Source organism: Elgaria multicarinata, chromosome 4 (assembly GCF_023053635.1).
Source record: "Elgaria multicarinata webbii isolate HBS135686 ecotype San Diego chromosome 4, rElgMul1.1.pri, whole genome shotgun sequence".
NCBI lineage: Eukaryota > Metazoa > Chordata > Lepidosauria > Squamata > Anguidae > Elgaria > Elgaria multicarinata.
The window spans coordinates 55,391,981-55,414,260 of NC_086174.1; the positions used below are offsets into that span (position 1 = coordinate 55,391,981).

At 39.8% G+C, this 22,280-nt stretch overlaps 1 protein-coding gene across 6 annotated transcripts in view; it reads left to right on the top strand.

Moving 5' to 3' along the window:
• AKT3 (AKT serine/threonine kinase 3) overlaps positions 1 to 22,280 on the top strand; it is a 171,124-nt gene that overhangs the window by 96,890 nt on the left and 51,954 nt on the right. For all 6 annotated transcript variants that reach the window (XM_063124331.1, XM_063124326.1, XM_063124329.1 and 3 more), the window contains 3 exons: positions 5,176 to 5,287; positions 6,406 to 6,550; positions 20,491 to 20,622. In XM_063124331.1, the coding sequence (XP_062980401.1) occupies positions 5,187 to 5,287; positions 6,406 to 6,550; positions 20,491 to 20,622 (378 nt within the window). In that variant the 5' untranslated portion in view covers positions 5,176 to 5,186. The remainder of the gene's footprint in view (positions 1 to 5,175; positions 5,288 to 6,405; positions 6,551 to 20,490; positions 20,623 to 22,280) is intronic.

Sequence of the window (22,280 nt, forward strand, 5' to 3'; positions counted from 1 at the left end):
TTGCTAACAATCCAATGGAATGTAGGCTGTGAAATCTTTTCCTCCAGAGGATCAGAATGCACTGAGTGAAGCACAGCTAATAAGTGTGGGGGAGGGGAGGGACAAAAAGCAATACGTCAGCTTAGATAATATCCCACACGCCACTCGTTGCCTCTCTCTTGTCAGTGTTCTCCAACTTTGGGTGCATTCAGCAATCAGTCCTGTGGATGGAACGCTGCTTGGTTCTAGTGCAAATAGCTTAAGCAGCAGAGACTGTCACTGGATATGCCTAGGAGAGGAGCTCAACCGCAGGTTTCATCACTGAGCAGCAAGACAGAGGAACTACAGGTTAGGACCATGAAGAATAGTGCCAGGCTAATTTGTTCCCAGGTTTTTTGCCCCTCCCCATTATTCATTCACTAAGTACCTTTTCTTGTATAGATGCTCCACAGAAATGTGCTGGATAATAGCCATTGTTACCTGAATACATAATGAAAAATGGTTTATAGTCTCTAATCAGAGAATAGTCTGGTTTATGAATTCCTGTGGAATTATTAAGAGAGGAACATTATCAACATGAACTTCTTGCCCTTCCATATAATGGATATAAGCAGGATATAAATTGAATCAATAATAATAATAATAATAATAATAATAATAATAATATGATGTCATATTGGTTAATGGCCCATTAGGAATGAAGAGTGAAAGTAAAGATTCTGTTAAATGCTTTGTATTGCTTGTTATCAGCAATTCAACTTCTGCCATCTAAAGAAGTAGAATGTCATCATGTTGTATTCTGGTTAGTCTCTTGCAACGGGGATTCTGATAAGATCCTTCAGAAAAATTAGTGGGTCTGCAGTCTTTAATTGATGATAACAATTTCTGAATACTTTTCATTAGCCAGAGCCAGCAATTCTGTTGAGGCCCTTGTTGCACTGTGAAATGGTGAGATGCAATGGACCATTGACAATTGTCTTGAGCTCCCGCTTCAGCACCGTGGAGCTTGGAAGCCTCCATGGTTTATTGGGCAGCTTCAGACAATTAAACAGTTCAGTAAGCGGTGTAAGATTCTTATGAATATGATTGAGCATGTGTAAGAGTGCACAATTGCTCTTAAGAAGGTTTACTTTGCCACCTGCACCTTTGCCACCTTTGTATCCTTGAGTAGATGTCCTGCTGAACTTCTCTGAGTGGTTCAGGGGTTGTTTCTTCTGCCCCAGTGAATCTACTATTGGAACCTTCGAAGACCTGCTGTGACACATTTGAGAAAATTGCCTCTATTGATGACTAGAACACCACATCTGATGTAGTGTCTGTTTGGCTTAAGCACCGGAGACTGTGGCCTTAGCTAGACCTAAGGATTATCCCAGGAAAATGGAGGGGTCGTCCCTGCCTGCTCCTGGGATCCCCTGTGTGTCATTTGGATGCACAGGGATGATCCCAGGACAATCCCAGGATATAGGCCTGGTCTAGCCATGGCCTGTGTCACTGTATATTCCTAGGGGCGGAGCTCAACAGCAGGTTGTCTTCCTTTGTTTTGTGGGATCAGTTTCAGCTTTTTGGAGCCCGAGGATGTGGACAACACTCTTGCATCTCTATGACTATTGCCTTTCATGGCTTCTTTGAGCTAGCCATTGGGGACTGATTTGATGGGAGTGGTGAATGCATCATGAAGGAAGCAGTAGTGTGACTACTCCTGAAAACCTGCCTGAACTCAGAGATCCATGCCAACAATCGTTTGGTCACAAATATACCCTTCTTAGGTTAGGTGGTCGAGAAGGTGCAAGCTCTCCTAAATGAAACTAATTATCTGGATTCATTCCAGTTCCGGCCTGGGATGCCATTTGACAACGTTTTTATTGCACACTCATTACTGCCCACTCAGTTTTTCGTGCAATCTTTTCATGATGACATCCACCTCATGCACATCTCTCTCCCCCCTTTTGGTCATTTTTCCATGATAAAATAGACCCCAGTAAATCCAATTTATTTTTTTAAAGCGAAAGTTGCCACCATTTCCTGCTGTGTGCAGGAAAAACAGCGCAATAAAAATGCCCACTGAATGGGCCATGTGATTGTTGCTGCTTCCTCTTTCTTCTCCAGTGTAAAGAAATACTGAATGCTATTTTGGGCTGCATTAATAGAAGTATAGCTTCCAAATCGCAGAAGGTACTGGTTCCTCTCTATTCGGCACTGGTTAGGCCTCATCTTGAGTATTGCATCCAGTTCTTGGCACCACACTTCAAGAAGGATGCAGACAAGCTGGAGCGTGTTCAGAGGAGGGCAACCAGGATGATCAGGGGTCTGGAAACAAAGCCCTATGAGAAGGGACTGAAAGAACTGGGCATGTTTAGCCTGGAGAAGAGAAGATTGAGGGGAGACATGATAGCACTCTTCAAATACTTGAAAGGTTGTCACACAGAGGAGGGCCAGGATCTCTTCTCTGTCATCCCAGAGTGCAGGAAATGGACTAATGGGCTGAAGTTACAGGAATCCAGATTCTGGCTGGACATCAGGAAAAGCTTCCTCACTGTTAGAGCAGTGCGACAATGGAACCATTTACCTAAGGAGGTAGTGGGCTCTCCCACACTAAAGGCATTCAAGAGGCAGCTGGACAACGATCTGTCAGGGATGCTTTAAGGTAGATTCCTGCATTCAGCAGGGGGTTGGACTCGATGGCCTTATAGGCCTTTTCCAACTCTACTATTCTATGATTTTATGTAGTGTAGACAATAAATCCTTTGTAAAATATCCCAAAATGTAAAAACTAGAGTCTTGATGATGTTTGGTTTTGGGTCATATTGCTAATTTGAAGAGTTTGTCCCAAAATGCTCTGCCAGAGGACCTGATCACATGTGGACATGTGTATTTGTCCCCTGACTTCCCGTCCAATATTAATTTGAAGCTTTGAAGATCCTTTGTGCCTTGATATGGCTAAAGTGCCACCAAGGCTGTACACTGGAAATAACTTCCCTTGCCCTTGAACTTACTGCCTTCATAGTGTTGGAAATAAACCCTTGTCCCAAAGGGGCAGGGGCATCCCTAAATCCGTTTCCTAGCATGTTGGTTGCCCTTTTCTGCACCTTTTCTAGCGTAACTACTATGTGTCCTACTGCCACCTCCCCCTGTGCCACCTCCCATGCTATTCCAGAGAGATCCTCAAAGCTATGGAGTTGATTTGGATGGGACAGGAAAGAAAATTATGAATCAAAGCTTATGTTAGAATGAATGCTCTTGGAGAAGTGTCACTACTCACCTAATTTTGCATATGGACGATCCTATAGCTTGGTCATGGAATTGAAGTCTGTTCATCCATTTCCCCTGATTGCTGTGGTTATTCACTTATCTGTTTTCTGACATATTGCAGCATTGCAAATTTAAAGATGAGTAAAGTTTTATTAATCCTTTCAGTAGTAACTAGGTATGTACTCAGTTATAGTAGAAGATGTGAGGGACAACAACTGGAAAATAACTTGTGTCAACTTCTATAAAATATTTGTTTATAAGGCAGGTTGTCTAACCCCATAAGATAGAGACATATTTCAAATCTCTAATATTTCAGACTGCAGTTCTATTACTCTTATCCGGGAGTAAGTCTCATTGCAATTTATTGGGCTTACCTCTGAGTAGTTGTGCATGGGATTGCACTTTAAAATGAATTTTCCAGTTTTACTCTTTTATGCACCAATGAGACATTCATATCTTTCTTTTATGGAATTCCTAATAAATATTTAAATCCAAACTTTTAGATTGTAAGCCTCTAGGCAGGGTATCGCTGTTTTATTTGTATATTTTGTACAGCACCAAGTACATTGTTGGTGCTATATAAATAAATAAATAAATAATAAACTATAATAATTACAAAGGTGGGGATCCTCAGATCCATGAGCACATTTTGCCTTATTTATTGGACCCCTTGTAATTTTCATGTAGCTTCTTCTGTTTATGAACTCAATTACTATGGGCTAACCATGGTATACAGAGTCTTTGTTAACTCTGCCATGCAGTGAGACATATAAGAAGCAAGGTTAGGGTACGGCTCATGGTTGGGGGAGTCTTCTGGTGAAGGAGCATGGCTCCTACCAAGGAGAAAAGAAGACAGTATTCTGCTCCATTCTGTCACTGCTTCCAAGAAGAAAAATATCAGCATTTGTGAAGGAAGGTATATGTGTAGGGGTACATTTGTGTCTGCGGTATTATTTCCATGCCTCTATGCTTGTTTGTGTATAAGGGTTCAGACTAGTATTATGTGTGTATACACACACACACACACACACACACACGTATTTAGGGCAATGGAATTGTTGTATAAAAAAGGCCCTTGACAAGAAATTAATAGAGAAGAAGGTTAGAAGCAGTGGGTTTTAAGTAAAGTCACATACGTAGCTTAAATTCTGTGTTTAATAGTGTTACCTTGGCTCATTGTAATATTCATATAATATCAATATATGCTCATCGTTAAAAGTACGATGTTCCTATACAGCTGTGGTATCAATGTACAGATACACTGAGTTATATCCAGTTGTGACCCTGTGCTATGGAAAGCTCTGATTCAGCGGATGCTTTTGTACATAGAGTGGGAGGAAGAGAGGTGATTTTCACAAATCCACTCTTTCTCCTGCAGATCCACTGTGCTACCTCTCATGCTATTCCAAAGGATCTCCCAAGCCTGTGGAGCACATTTGAAGGGGCAGGGCCTGCAGAGGGAAGAGGGAATCAGCAAAATTTCCCCTACTTCCCCTCACATTCTTGGAAGTGTCTGCTTGATCAAAGAGCTGTTTGTCATTGGAGGATCACAATTAGATATAATCCACTCAGTTTAACTTTGGACACATTTCATAAAAATATTCATCTTTCTCTAGAAAATAACTATGTAACCATTTCCATTAACATTTTTGTTTCAAAATATTAAACCATGGTTATAAAGTCAATGCAACGTTAGGCTGAAAACCAGTCGTATGTACAGTGCAATCTTATAAATGTCTACTCAGAAGTGTATCCCCATTGTTTTCAATGGGGCTTGCTCCCAGGTAAATATGTATAGGATTGCAGCTCAAGGAAAATAACCTTTAAGTACTACTGTTCCATATAGCTATAAATGTTTGATGGATATATAGAGTACATGCAATTTGAACTAATTTAGTTTATGTCCCCACATTATAAAGCAGCATGTTAAAAATATTATTTTTCTAGAATGCCAGCTAATGAAAACAGAGAGACCAAAACCAAACACATTTATTATCCGATGTCTTCAATGGACCACTGTGATAGAAAGGACATTTCACGTAGATACACCAGAAGAACGGTGAGAAATAAAACAAAGTGTGTTTATTTTGTTATATGGACTGAGTCCCTTAAGGCAAAGATTCACTGCATAAACTATTCATAATTCATAAACAGCATCTCCAGTATTTTTATATCATTTTCAGTCTGCCTTAGAAGATTTGAATTGTGTAAGACATAGCTACAGCTTTCTTATAAAATGTTGTGATTGATACTATGAACTTTAACACATTGAATACATTAACACTCAAAAACATATAGGAGAGATAGTTGATGATCAGTGCAAGATTTATTTTAATACATTAACTGTTGATTTGTCATTTATGTTCTGCTGTTCTCCACAGCTGCTTCATTGTACATAGATTTATGTTTTCTTTTGCTATTCTATACATTTTATTTGTATCTATAAATTTGATATATTTTAAGTGTTTTTGCACCTTGATTCTTCATTTATTACCTGGAAGTAAATTCTATGAAATCTATTAGATCTACTTTCAAGTAATATAAAGTACCAGGATATTGGCACATACAGTATAGTTTCTAGTTTAGAAAGCTAGAAAGTTTAGAAAGAGTATGACTTTAAGAAATATTATTGATCATTCATGTTCTATACTGAGCTTCAGTGTTCCTTGAAAGGTTTGCCTAGTTACACAGATGTTTGCAAAACCATTCTTCTTGTGAAATGGTTCTTATGAATATTCTTCAGTTGTTGACATTTGAATATTTGGGGTTTGATTCAATTGGACCCTTACACATGTAGCTAGGCGAGTATATAGCCCTTCCATGAACACAGCCTACGGGATGGGAAGTCAGCAGCAAGAAATCCCTGTTCACAGAGCAGTGCATGCACGGTAGGAGAATTTATTTATTTATTTATTTATTGCTTTTTTATACCGCCCAATAACCGAAGCCCCCTCGGCGGTTCACAAAAATTAAAACCATTCAAAGTATAAAATAAACAGTATGAAAAACATGATATAAAATACAATATAAATGCACAACCAGGATGCAGCAGGAAACTTGATGGGCCCCCATTTTTCTGGAATTTAGCCTGTTTGTGTACGTATTCTGTCATACCCCCTTATTAGTTGTATATTTATGAAATTGATTTATTAATAAGAACTTGCCTGTTTTTGACAGGGAAGAATGGACAGAAGCCATCCAAGCAGTAGCAGACAGGCTTCAAAGGCAGGAAGAGGAGAGAATGAACTGTAGTCCAACTTCACAAATTGATAATATTGGAGAGGAGGAGATGGATGCTTCCACAACCCATCATAAAAGAAAGGTAATTAGCAGATTACACTTGATAATCCTTATGCTTTTAAAGTAAAACCTTAGAAATAGAAGTATTAAAATGTAATGATTGTGGGCATTTCAGTTCTTCTGCAATTCTGTTAATTTCATTATAAGAGATTTCAAACATCAAATGACGGCTGGATGTTTAACACCTGCTAAAACACAGACCCATATCAGACAGCATGACAAATCTTGGCTTTGTCTGAATATGGGAAATAGTAGTTTGTACAAACCATAGTTAACACAGAAGAGAAATCATAGTTTGATATCCTGGTTACTTAACTAGATACGGTTAGTACAAATCACAATCTCCCATATTTGGATGAAATGAGAAAGTGCAGGTTTTTTGTTTTTTTTTTTACAAATTGCAACTAGAGGTTTTATAGTTCCTCCCCGCATATGTGAAGGAGGGAGGAAGGGAAGGAGGTAGTGTGTGAGTCCAAGTCTTGTGAATTTAATGGCAATCCATATTTTGTTGTTACATCTGCAGTCAAACTTCTGAAATTTTAAAATCTGAGTGACTGATTTTGTGATCATAAAAAATACAACATAGGTTACATATAAAAGACTTTTGTTAGACTTTTTATCAATAAAGGAAAACAAATCTTCCCCCTTCTCTAATAGCCTTCCACTTTTTAAGAAGATATTTTTCTAGTACAATGATATTCTAACTCTTCGTGGTAAGTATGATTGGCCCACCTGGTATTTCTAGTGCTGAAGTAGCTCTGTAGGTAATGTTGAATCATTATTGGTATGTTTGATATTGCTCTTGTGATATCTCTAGTTGTTAAGCTGCCTCTTTGGATTTTATCTGTTTCTTTTGTTCTTGCTAATATAATTATTGTGTAAATGTTTAGATGTCTGTACATATATAAATAAACATTTTGTATACCTAACACACTCACATGCGTTGTCTTTGAACAAGTATTCCTTCTTTAATTAGAGCACTTGTAAAATATATTGGATTATTTCTGAGAAGTATGGTGATTTAGGTAGGGTTGAGTGGATCTCCCCCTTTCATATAATCATTCAACTCTGCAAAGGTGGTAAGGAGAATATCGGGCACTTTCAGGATGTAACTGTGCAAATGTTGTATCACATTTTGGTATGGAATACTTAAAATTCCATGGGATGATTGAGGTCCCCCCACGCTTTAACTTAAAACTTTGCTCCCATAAAACATTTCAAAGAAGCAGCTAGGCTATCGAGCACAGCCAAGCCACCACTTGGAGCAGTAGCTTAGCTTTGTCCATAGTTAAAAGAAAGAAAAAGAGATAGAAAATTGTCATTTACTTCATTGGATTGTAACTAACCCCACACCAGAAAGAGATTCAACCTTTGCCTGGTTTTGAAGATTTTACAATCTTTGGCAAAGGACCCCCCACCCCCAATTACACTTGAATGTCCTGAAAAATGCTTGGATAAATATATGGGCCCAGCATTATTTATTTATTTATTTATTTATTTATTACATTTTTATACCGCCCAATAGCTGAAGCTCTCTGGGCGGTTCACAAAAATTAAAACCATAATGAAACAACCAACAGGTTAAAAGCACAAATACAAAATACAGTATAAAAAGCACAACCAGAATAAAACCACACATCAAAATTGATATAAGATTAAAGTACAGTGTTAGAACAGTAAAATTTAAATTTAAGTTAAAATTAAGTGTTAAAATACTGAGAGAATAAAAAGGTCTTCAGTTGGCAACGAAAAGAGTACAGTGTAGGCACCAGGCAGACCTCTCTGGGGAGCTCATTCCACAACTGAAGTGCCACAGCGGAGAAGGCCCTCCTCCTAGTAGCCACCTGCCTCACTTCCTTTGGCAGGGGCTCACAGAGAAGGGCCCCTGTAGATGATCTTAAGGTCTGGGCAGGTACATATGGGAGGAGGCGTTCCTTCAAATAACCTGGCCCCAAACCGTTTAGGGCTTTAAATGTTAATACCAGCACTTTGAATCGGGCCCAGACCTGGACTGGCAGCCAGTGAAGTTGTAAAAGGACTGGTGTAATGTGATCTTGCCAGCCAGTCCCTGTTAGTAAACGGGCTGCCCTGTTTTGTACCAGTTGAAGCTTCTGGAACGTTTTCAAAGGCAGCCCCACGTATAACGAAACGAGAGGTTTTCAGAGCATGGATAACTGTAGCTAGTAGGGTTGTGCATGGACCCTACGATTTGCTTCTTTTCCAGATCCGCAACTTCCGGATCGGGTCCGCTTCGCTCCGCCCCACCTATAGTCCGCTCTGCTCTGCTGCGAAGCTCCGGATCGGAGCTCTGCTTTTCCCCCCCATAGGCTTGCATTGAAATCCAATTCTGTTAAAGTTAGAAACCTCAAGTTTGGCACGCATGCCAAGACTCAAGCAAATCCAAGCATCCCCTGATTTTCGGGGAATTTTTGGAAATCGGACACCCCATTTTCAGACATGGGATTTACTCTGACATTTTGACAGATAAAAACTTGGAAGCAGGCGCCCTCACAGATGCCATCTAGGTCCACATTCATGGCAAGTTTCAAGCAAATCCCATCATCCCCTGATTTTTGGCGGGGCTTTAACCTCTAACACAGCACCCATAACCCCAATTCACACCCCTTTCGATAACTCCGTCAATTTTTATGTTAGAAACCTCAAACTCGGAAAGTGGACATGCCCAGGGGGAGGGGGAATTATGCCAATTTGACTGGCCCTGTCTAGGGACCAGTCTTTAAGAAGCAAACTTACACTTCAACTCATGACAGGCATTAGCTTCAATCTCTCCACTGGTTACTCTTTGGAGGGCTCTGATGACCCTCCAGGGTGGGAGAGTGTGTGCACTGGCCACGTCCACATGCCCTAGGGGACCTCATCCCTTTGCACCACATCTATTCAGTTGTTCACCAAGGTTAGGGTGGGTAGCAGTGCTGTATTTCCTATCTGTTATTTATTTGCTTAGTATATGATTTCAGGTTGTGTTTGTGCATTTGGTGGGGCTACTGTTTTAAAAAACACTGGGAAAAGTCCGTTCAGACTAAGAAAGAGAAGTTTCCCAGTATCCCAAGTTAGTAAGTATCCCGTTTTGCCTATCCCCTCCTCCAACTTTGGGATCATGTGATCATGACTGGGAGTTGACTCTGCCTCTCAGCACTTCAAAAAGGTACCTCTCCCACTTTTTTTACCCGATTTTTAAAAAAAATATAGCAAGCGAACCGCACCACGCAGAGAGCTGAGAGTAGGCTCAAAATGACCCCCAGCCACGACTCTCTAAGCACACAAACTTTCAGAAAGATAGCTTTAAAAACAACACAGTTATCCCCTATTCTTTTCCGCAATGCAATCCTATGGGCAAAATTTTCCAAAATGGCGGGCGGATCGCGCTGCAAAAAGAGAAGCGCTCCGCATATGGCTGCTTCTCTTCGCCATGCTTCTAAGGGTCCACGGTCCGCTTCTACTCCGCCTCTGGGCAAGGCGGAGCAGGCCAATTCGCTTCTGATTCTCCGATTCTAATCGGAGCGGAGCACATCCCTAGTGGCTAGGCTATCTCTGTCCAGATAAGGGCATAATTGGTATATCAACCTAAGCTGATAAAAGGTGCTCTTTGCCACTGAGTTCACCTGTGCCTCAAGTGACAGTTCTGGATCCAAGAGCACCCCCAAACTACAGACCCGATCCTTTAGGGAGAGTACAACCCCGTCCAGGACAGGGCAAACATCACCTCACTGGACAGATGAACCACCCGCTAACAGTACCTCCGTCTTGTCTGGATTGAGTCTCAGTTTGTTAGCCCTCATCCAGTCCATTACCGTGCCCAGGCACTGGTTCAGAACAGTCACTGCCTCACCTGGGTTTGATGAAAAGGAAAGGTAGAGCTGGGTATCATTAGAGTTAAGGTGATCATATTGTTTGATGCTCTACAGTGATGAGACCTTAGTAAGTTGCCCTGCACATCTTACTATGTGAACCAGTGGCTGCACAACTTCTGCCAAGATTGCTGAAATTGTCAAAGCTATTGAGATATGAGGAGGGAAGTGACATCATCAAAAAAGATGGCATTGTAATCTGTGGCTTCACTTCACTACCCAGAAAAGCATCCAAGATCCTAAAGATAAACTTGCATAAGTGAAATTGGAGAGTGATCCTTCACTGGGGAGTGACTCAGGGTCCTGGTAGTCCTATTGAGGCTCAGCTACAAGTATATTTGATTTAAAAAATAGATTGGCAAAAGAGCCCCACCCTGTGCCCAACAATGGGGAGATGAAAAATCTGAACAATATGGCATAGATAACATGACGGAAGTTGCAGAATAAAGCTGCTCTGCAAGGACTGGAACGGCACAATATAGCCACTGAAAGACTGTATTGATGAGGTAGTAACTAAACTAAACAACACCTCTACCACAGCAAACAAAGCCATGGAACTGGAACTGAAATGCCAGAAGAAACGAGGAGCTAAGCCAAAAATAGAATACCTGGAAAATTGAAGCAGAAGGGCTAACCTCAGAATTAGTGGGGTTAGGGAAAGCATATCATTAAGTACTTAACACCTTCCCTAAGCTGGAGCTGTCACAGTGGAATGGGATATTGTTAGAGCTCACCTTGCATTGTACCCTAAGCTTCCCTGCCAAACTGTCAAATAAGCATTAAAGGATATTATTTTAAAAGCTTCAAGGAACAACTCTCCCCTTTTAATGGAGGGCAGCCCGATACAACTTTTCCAAGAACTGTGTCCTCAGGCTCTTATTAGAAGAAAATCTTTCAAATTCTTCACTGAACAACTTCGCAGAGCCAGCATTCCTTATTGATGGGGGTCATCCAGTGAAACAATCATCCTGCTTCTGGATCCCTGGTCATCAGCTGGTTGGCCACTATGTGAACAGAGTACTGGATTAGGTGGACCCTCAGTCTGATCCATCATGGCTGTTCTTATGTTCATAAAGATGGCAAACACATAGTTTCTACTAACAGAGAAGCAATTTATTTATTTATATGCTCAAGCTAAACATTGAAGGCCTATCAGAATCAGAGGACCAGGGATCTGACACCAACAGAGTAGTGGAGGCACAGAGCAGTGTAACTGAGTGGTTAGAACATTCCAGAGTGCAAGGCAAGCAGAAGAAAACACCAGCTGCTGGACTCCCTAATGTTAATTAAAAGTCTGATTATAGTTTACTTCTGATAAGAGATATTTGTCATATGTATTGAGTTCAACAATAAAGCATTCATTATATGTATGCTGACATATGATCGAACATGATGGACAAAGACCACACACGTAAAATTATATTTTTTATCTATACATATTCACTGGTGAGTAATGGGGAAAGGGATCTTTGGGAACAAAACTACACAAATTGTCTTAAACTGTTTATGATACTGGGCTGATGGGGTGAGGGAGTGATTGGATTTTCCCTCCACCAAAATTCCCTGATTTGCCTTATCAGTACTACTTTGCCTCATTAAAATTCCCTGATTTGCCTTATCTATGGACTGTCCCACAGGGAGGCATCTGCTCAAATGAAAAAAGAAAACTGTTCTTGGTTACTGTTTATGGTTATATTATTAATAGTTGTTTCTAGAACGTCTATGTACATGCATGCAATACCTGTGAAAGGGATAGTGACAGACAGTGGGAACAAGGGGACTTGAGACTGAGAGTACTTTAAAGGCTGTGTTGATAATAGAATATGGCAGGTCTGAAAATATGGTCATTAAATGTCAAGGGGATGGATTCCCCAATAAAGCTCAGAAGGGTACGGATGTTGATAAAAAAATAATAATCTTGAAGTTACCTTTTGACAAGAAACACATCATAAACTAAATCAGAAAGACTTATTGTTAAGGGGGGCTGGATTAGGGAGTCTTTTGCTGGTGAAAGAAATTCAGAATTGCAAAGGATGTTAATAGCAATAATGAACAAATATGAAATTCCAATCTCTGACACATTATCAGACACCAGAGAGTAATATGTACAGTATTTGCTAAAGGTGCTTTAAGAGGTCAAAAGATAAGGTTCTAATGCTCCCCAAATTCTGATCAAACTCAGTTTCTGAGAAAAACCTTACAATCCTTGGAGAACTTTTAAGGAAAGTTATTGCTTATAAGTCCTTTGGGCTCCTATTGACACCATTCTTGCAGATATTATTAAATGACAACTTGGACAAGAGTCTCATCCCAGAGACATGGAAAACCTCCAGGGTAATATTACTGCCTAAACCAAATAAAGACATAGAAGAAGTAGACAGTTATAGACAAATTTCATTGTGCAATGAAGACTACAAACTGTTTATGGGGATTTTGGCTTTGAGGTTAAATGAAATAGTATCTGAATATATTAGGGAAGGTTGGTTTGGTTTTATCAAGGATAGGCAGATCTCTGATTCCAAATGAAGGTTGTGAAATGTATTTTTTAAATTGTTTTCAGAATAAGAACAAGTCCTCCCTTGATGTGTCAAACATCTCTTGATTTGTCAGAAGCCTTTGACAAATAGGAGTGGGGGTTCATTATGAATTGGGGGCGATTATGGGCTGGGTTTAAAATTTATAAACACTGAAATCCTTATACAATTCCAACTAAACACTGGGCAGAACAAATGATCTGGATTCATCAGCTATCTCAATACAATGAGGCACCAAGCAGGGCTTCCTCTTATCACCTCTCTTATTTGCTTTATCCATAGAACCACTGGCCAATCTTATAACTCAATCCAGATTAAGGGGTCAGGTTTTTATTAATCTATAAACTGATGATCCGGCACTTTCCAACCTGATAAGGGAACTATAGAAAATATTGAAAATCACTATTGAATATGGGAGCATGTCAGGGCTGATGATCAATTTAGAAAATCTAATATTTTGACATTGAATTTATGTAAAGCAACTTAAAATCACAGCACCATGTACATTGATGGTGCTAAATAAATAAATAATAATAATAATAATAATAATAATAATAATAATAATAATAATAATAATATGAGCTCATGAGAACTACTGGCATCCCAACAAAAACCAAGAATATAAATACATCTATACGAAATGTGATCAAACTAAATTTCAAACTTTTATGTACCCAAGTTTTAGGTTGTTTTAATGATTGAGAAAAATTAAAACTTTCATTGTTAGGGGAAATTGTTGCAGTAAAGATCACTAGTCTGCCAAAAATTTTGTATCTGTTTCAGACCTTGCCTATCTGTCTCTCAGTGAAATACTAGAACAGATGGCAATCACACATAATGGATTTTATTCATGAGTAGGAAAAGGCAAGTTTATCAAAACAGATTCTCTTTAAGCACTCCAGATTGGGTGGTTTGGACATTCCTGATTTGGTGACATATTATGATGCACACCATCTCAAAAATTACTTCAGGTTTTGATCAGCCAAACTGAAAATATATGGATTGGGTTGGAAGCAAGCAATCACAAATTAATAAAACAAACAAGGTTACCATTCAGACTGGACAAATCGAAACATTTGCAAAGAACATATAACCCATTTCTTCAGGCATCTATGGAAACCTGGAGAAGGTGGCACAAGTTCCTTACTCCTGAGCCTTCCTCAATTATTCCAGTCCTCCATCATCCACTGTTTTATGATCTGGATAAATTAGAAGGGTTTCAGTGCTGGGGGCAGCCCAGACTGTATAGATTAAGGGCACAATCCAATTGCGATGATCATAAACCTCTCAACTTGGAAGCTTATATTCATCCTATGCGGGGCAGTGGGAGCAGTGGAGACGATCTTTTCCTCCCCACCCTGCAGTTTTGCTAGATGGGCTTCTTTACCCATCTAGTGAAAGCATCTCAGAGGGAGAGGGAAGGGGACTGGAGAGGCCTCAAGTTAGCTCGTATCCTGGCCTATACAGTCTCCTCTCCTCCCCGCTAACTGAAAGGCCAACTTTCCTCATCCTCCGAGGGTGTGTTCCTGACCTCAGAAAGCAGCTGTCAGCGTTCTTTTTGTGCCGGTAGTGAGGGGGATTAGAGCTCCCTTTCCGAAGTCCAAAGTTGGAGCACTGCCTCCAACCTCGGATCTGGGAATCCAAACTATCCTGTGGCCCCTCAGGTGCTGTCTACGAGCCATAGGATTATTCCCTCCAAGACATATTGTGAACCTTTTCCCTAGATCTGGTCAACAATTCAAGAGATATGATCCAGGACAGAAAAATAATTTGTTTCCAAATTTATCAGATTTCCTCCTTCATAGCAAAGTTTCAGATGAAAGTAGAAGTAGTTCATCCACTGACAAACTTTAAATCTAACATTGAGCAAACAAAATTAGACACTAAAGGACAGTTTTTTTTTAAAAAAAAATGTAATGTGCTAACTGATATTAAATATGGATCCTTGGAAGGTTTCAGATTTGCTTGGGCAAAAGATTTGGGGAAACCTATTGAAAAATATAGTTGGAACTGTATTTGGATTAGTACCCCATTTAAATCTGTTTCTGCCAAAACCAAAAAGAATTCTATTAAATTACTGCATTGGTGATACCTCAACCTTTGAAACAAAGTCATATCATAGGTTCAACATCCCCTAAATGTTGGAGAAGATGTCATAAAATTGGCACCTACTTTCATAACAGATGTGTTTGCCCTACAATCAACAATTCTCGAGTAATTTTTTCAAATAGGCCGAAACGATTACTTGACAAAGGATTGACCTATCACCTCAATTAGCAATATTAGCCAGTTTTGGAAGAAAAATATATAAAAACCTTGCACATAAGGAACGTTTTACTTTCAGGTGGGTGACTGCTAGAATAAAAAAGAACCATGAGCATCCTTTACTGTATGGAGAAATAAGCTCTGGTCAGTTGCATTGATGGAAAAGCTAACAAGCAGTCAGACGGTATAAATCTGAGCTATATATTTCTAACTGGGAGACATTTATTAACTATGCTAATAGCAATAAACATGGTGGCTCGGAGTGCTTTTAACCAGCTTCGGCTGGTTCGCCAACTACGGCCTCTCCTGGACAGGGATAGCTTGGCCATGGTGGTACAGGCACTGGTAACCTCAAGATTGGATTACTGCAATGCACTCTATGTGGGGCTGCCCTTAAAGCTGCTCTGGAAGCTGGAGCTAGTGCGGAATGCTGCAGCTTGGCTGTTGTCTGGAGCTGCCCCTTTCTAGCATGTAACTCCTCGCTGATGGAACGGCACTGGCTGCGTATTCGCTACCGGGACAGGTTTAAGGTTCTTGTACTTGTGTACAAAGCCCTAAACAATTTGGGACCAGGATACCTGAGAGAGTGCCTTCTCCCTACCAACCTGCCTGGTCACTGTGGTCATCTGAGGGCATGCTCCTAGTGGTTCCACATAGACCCATCCTCCGATTGGAGTCCACCAGGGGAAGAGCCTTCAGCATGGTAGCCCCCCTCTTATGGAATTCTCTGCCTCTGGAGGTCAGGCAGGCACCAACTTTGTATTCCTATCGGTGCCTCCTGAAAACGTCATTGTTCCAGGAAGCCTTTCCTTAATGACCGGCCACGGTTCACTTTTTGTTTTGCTTCTTTTAAAATCTATTTTAAAGTGTTTTATTCTGTTTTTATTTTATCTCGTACACTGCTCTGAAATTTTGAATGGGGAGTGATATATATATATATATATATATATATATATATATATATAATGAATAAAGACATTACTTCACCTCCAACTCATGGGATATGCTGATATGTTAGCATAAGACTTTGAAAAAGATGCTATGAAATATATTTCTCAAACTCTCTCTATACAATTACAATCAGCCTACTACATCCCCTAATTAATTTTGATTGGTGTTGCTTGCATGTATCCAGTGTATCCTGTGACTATTTATTGTGATATGTTTGATAAGATTGGACATTACAACCTGTTGTTATTTATAATATATATTCTAAAAAGGGCTGTTGCAATGTTTCCCAAGAAAAGGCCACCATCTCATGGTGTTTTGGCTAATTGAGAACTCTAGCCCTTTGGCCATGATTACATGACCATGTATCTGTGGCCATGTATCCCTGGGGTATGCTGGGCCATACTGGTTGTGCACAGAACAGTCTCATGGCCGCAGCACATTTGTGGATCAATAGTGGACATAAATTTGGCTTGCAGCCCCAAAGATTTGACTGCTCAGTCTCTATTGGCTATGGAGCCCTGAAATGCAAGTATAACGGTACAATAGATATTTCTCTATACCTCCTATATGCACTGGACAGTAGATACTTTCCCCTCATATCTACTCAAGACATACTCACATACACATGGCTATGATAGCTAGGCAATAGCAAACATGACCATTGTTAAATCTACCATCTCCCCCACACCTTCTGGGCTCAAGAGGTTTTTATACCTTTGCACATTCTCAGGAAACATGACATCAATGTTGCTTTTTAAATAATTCATCACATCCAATTCTTGAATGATAGTTGCCATTTGTTCTCAAGGTTCTTTTCGACGGCCATAAAATGGTGTCCTGTACTATTGTTATATCTTCTGTCCTTAAATTAAACAATACTTTTTGTTTGTAGAAAGTAATGTTATAGTTTTGGGGGTGCAGGAAATTGGATTGCCATAGCCATCAAGGACCCAATTTGGCAAAGATTTGCACCACCATGAAACCTGTGGCTCCCGACATTTTCCTGCACAGGAATAAACCCATTCTATCCCACAATCTCAAGCACAATCCCACACGCCAGTGTATCATACTCCTTCCACCAGGGCCAATTCTTGACGATACTAGAATTTACCTCGTCTTGGGCATGTCTAGCTAAGAATACCTGCAGCTAAGCATAAAGCATAAGCCACTGGCACACTTTAATCAAATCAGAGATTTGGGCTTGAAGCAGTAAGAATGATCCCACCACTCTGAGATGTTCTTGGGTTTCCATTATTGTTGCTTATTCTAGAAGAAAAGGAAACATGAAGGGAAAGAAAATAGAATACAATCAAAATCTCCTCTTCATCTTTTCAGCCGCATATTCCATTGCCCCCTTTAAAAGCTCACACCAGAAAGGGGATTTTCATAGGGACCTTACCAGTCCATGCACTTGTCAATTTCACTTGGAGTTGATCTCTCAGGATGTCTCTGCCTTTCCATTAAGGCAAAGACATGATTTTCACCATTAAGGAATAAGATTTCAATTGGTTAACATGTGCTCACTTTGTTTTATCTGAGAGTTTCAGTAGTGGAGTAGCCTCTAACCATACTGGGAAAAGAAAAGATAATCAATAATTGCTTACAAATACTTAAATTCCTCCTTTATAGTTGGGAGGAGATCTATGGAGATTTTTTCTGCAGGTGATGCCAGGGGCCTTCTAAATGAAGGCCCTTACAATAGGGCAGGTCATGTTTTTTATTTACTTAGTAAACACTGTTTCAATAGTAGCCTGCATTTTTATGGTGGCTGTGGAGGTGAGGGCTTCCTCTCTTCATTAGCTAGTATAGAAACAGGCTACTAACCTCTTAGCAGGCTAAAAACAACAACTTCAGGCTAATAACTTTTGTGGGCTTATTTATGAGGCTGAATTACACTCCACGTAACTAAACAAGTTCTGTATGGATTTATTGGAGCCTATTCATATCATATAATGACTGCAATATTCTAATAAGTACTATACGAGTGTGTGTTGCTACAGATATTGAATTGTGGCAGCTAGCTGAAAACTTGCCATAGAATAGGAATTGCAGATGGAAAAGCCCGTCTGTATAGAATAGACTTATTTTAAGATCAATGAATGACGTGACTCTGTTGTTTCAGGTATTGGTAGCATAAACGTCTTTAACTTAGGTTGTTTTAATATTCAGCCGATATTAATCGTATCCAAGGAAGTCAATATTCAGAGTTCAAAAGGCAAATGTTAATTGGTAGCACATTTTTTGATTAATTGATGCATTGGACAGCTTGATTTCAAGACTATTTAATTCTCAGTAGTATAGAATGTATTGTACTTAAAAAGCATTGATTAATAGACTCATAGAATATTATCTTATCATTTTTATAAACTAAGTTTCTTAACATCATAGATATGTTAAACGTGGTTAATGTTATACATTAGCTTTGTCACATATTTCTGTGCTTACGTCCAGTGATTTTTGCAGCAGATGGTACTCTTATGAGAGGAGCATAATCAGATTATGAAACAAGCAGAGAGGAAGATGAGCATACTGTTCCGAGGAGTAAATCTATACAGGAAACAAAGTGCATGATGCTATTGAAGTTAAATAGAAATTGCTTTGTCATCATGAATCTGATTTCTTTTTAATGTCAATTGTTTTTCATGTATATTTAAAGTTCATATTTGATTATGTTGTCTATTGTGACAGCAGTGAAGTGAATAGTGCATCAGAGATCTGGTGGTTCTGTTGTTTGCTGACACATTGCCACAGCTTATGGCATTACCCCACTGAGAAAAGCTTGCCCTGAACCAGGTAGTAACTCACCAATGGCAAATGGTGACTTATACCCATCTTTTGGCACAATGGTACCACATTTATATGTGATCCACCCCACTCCTCTCTTTGTAAGCTCCCCATTCCCGAGTCTTTCCCAACAGGACTGGAGGGAAGAGGAGCATGCTGGCTTGGTTGTCATTGCTTGAAGGCATCCTGAGTGCCCTTGAAGAGCACTTTTCAGTGATGCATCACACCCGTAACCCTTTCCCTGGGGAGTGGCTGGTGGCATGTGTGCCCAGTTGTGTGCCATTGCTTGAAAGCATCCTGACGGTCTTCAGGCAACAGTTTCCAATCCTATTTCCTGAATGCTCTCCTTTGCCATACAGTACAGCAGCCAAAGAACCCCAGCTTTCCTCCCAACTGAGGAGGTGGCAGAGGTCTCTTCATCTGCTGAGATGATCCCTGTTCACCTCTACAGCTTCAGAGTTGGAAAGAAGGCTACCAGAGGGTTTTGCCACACTCACCATGGTGAGTGGAATTTCTGAAGCCTGCACAGATTGAAAAGAGTCAAGACAGAGGCAGGGGAGAAATTCTTGTTTTCAATGGGTCTACTTTAAGTATGAAGTAGTCTGGATCCCAACCAGTTTCTGTAGGGGTACAAGTTACGAAGGAAAGAAGGAAGGAAGGAAAGAAAGAAAGAGGCTTCTGCCAACAGGGCAATAAGGACACATCTTATCAGATTGTCTTCAGCAGCTTGTAAATATAGGAAACATTCCTATATTTACATTATTCTTTAATTGCTAATGCTTTTTCTTTTCTTTTTCTTTTTTTGTTTTGGCACTTTTTCTTCAATGAGCTTACTCCATTAAAAAATTTCTGTGCTATTCTGACACTTCTTTTTATAGCAGGAAAGGTTTGCGTATTGCTGTTTGGTTTCCTAGGGTCTATTTTACACTGGTTTAGATAGAAGAACATTTATTTTTTGTCCACTTAAAAGGTATTTCACACTGGCTTTGAAAACAACCTATCTGCAAATTCTCTTCCCAAAGAAAATAAATGAGCTGATAATTGGCATTGTACTGCAGTCTGTTACTGGCATGGTATATGATCAGCAGACCATGTACATTCAGAAAATCTTTCCATGTGGAGCTTCAGAGCCGGCAGCATTATGGTGTTAAAGAAAGCTTAGTGAGCTGTCGTATTTCGGCATCCCTTGGCTCTTCTGTAGTTGATAATCGTTTTTAAACTGGCAGCAGCAAAAACATCCAGACAAGGCTAATAATTCTGTGTAATAAAGGTCACATATAGTATATAGGATCACTAACATTTTTGGTATGCCTCTATAGCAAAACCTGTGCCTCTACATGCTGCAGTAGTTGTCATCACCAAAAGAATAAACTAAAGATCTAACGATATCAAAAATGATTTTTCCATTTGGAACTTTATCAGTGTGATCGATACACTTGTGAAAGAGGGGCTTGTTTCTTGATAATCATAGTATTTGATGGCAGGTCAGCAGCATTTTAATGAATACAACATCTGCAAAGTATAAATCCTATTAATTTCTGATCTTGTGCTCCATACAGACAATGAATGATTTTGATTACTTAAAACTACTTGGCAAAGGCACTTTTGGCAAAGTTATTCTGGTCCGAGAGAAGGCAAGTGGGAAATATTATGCTATGAAGATTTTGAAAAAGGAAGTTATTATTGCAAAGGTATGCTTATATATTTAATATAATTTTACTTGCAAATATACCTATGTGTGAAAATAGTTTATTTTCACCTTTGTAAATGTTATATTTGGTGATGGGAAATGCCAAGACAAATCCTGAAAGTTGTTATCTACTGACACAGTAGTAGAATTATTTAAGAGTAAATTATTAATGTTATTAAAGATTTAGCATGCAATCCAATGGACCCTCGATGATCATAACTCCAAAATTTGGAGGTGTAGCTGGGGCATTTCAGAGGGGAAGGGAAGGAGCCTAGCAGACGCTCAGGATACTCCTTATTTTGGCCTCTCCAGTCCCTCTTCTCCTCACCAAAAAATCCCCTTTTCTCCCTCTCTGAGGTCCCAAGCTTGGAAGGTGCAAGGGGAAGGGGACTTGGATTTCTGATTCCCCCCAATGTCGAAGATTGGAGTGCGATCAGGAAATCCAAACTATCCTTTGGACAGATGCTGTCTAGTGGACATAGGATTGGTTCCTCCATGTATAATCTGAAAGACCTTATGAGCCTGCCTGTACTTTGAGATCTGGGAACACCCTTCTTTCAGTCCCACCACCATCACAGGCGTGCCTGGTGGGAACACTGGAGAGGGCCTTCTCGGTGGCTGCTCCAGTGCTCTGGAACTCTCTTTCCAGGGAAGCTAGACTGGCTCCCTCCTTGATATGCTTCTGGAGGCAGGCAAAAACTTTTTTGTTCCAGCTGCCTTTGGTGAATAATCTGGGCCTCCGTCTGTGCTAAGGACTTTTAAAATTGTCATGTATTTTAAATGTTTTAATATTGGAATATATTTTTTAACTTTTGTATATTTCCAGTAATACGTTTTAAAATGTATATGTTTTAAATTTCGTAAGGCCGCCTTGAAGCCCTTACTTGAAGGCGGGATTCAAGTAAATATAACAACAACAACAACTACTACGATATTATTACAATAAAATTGACTGACTGACTTCAGTCACATGTTCACTAGTGGTGGATTGCTACAATCATGACTCCCCAAATGGCTAAAGCAATTCTCCCCACCCACCCACCCCGTCCAGCTCCCTTACGGTTTGTTTTTCAGAAGCGACCATGCCACTAGTGAACATATGAAGGATGTTTAACACTTATAATAACTATCTGTCTAAGAAGAGGGAATTATGCACATTTTGCACACAATACATACTCTCCAACAGACCTTGGAGAATGTGCATATCTCGACAACATTTTGTATGTTCCACGGGTATTATGCACCATGTACATTGATGGTGCTATATAAATAAATAAATAATAATAATAATAATAATAATAATAATAATAATAATAATAATATGCATAATATCCAACAACCCTTTGGAAATGTGTTTGTGTACGGTTCTCTGGGCAGCATGCACTTTCCATGGTCAATAGGCACAGTCTCCAAGAAACATTCCATTGTTTTCTATCTCTAGTTCAATGGTGGGCAACTAATTGCCCACAGGCAATTTTTTTTACAATCTATACTATTCCCTTCTGCCAATCAATTGTGCAGCAAGGAAAAGCCTGCAGCTTCTTTTTCCCTGCTGCTCCTGGAAAATCGGCCCCTGTGCACTTGTATAAAGCTTAGGAAAGAGATTACCAGCAATGTGGGGAAGCAATTTACATTGGGATTGCAGGGGACTTCCGCCAC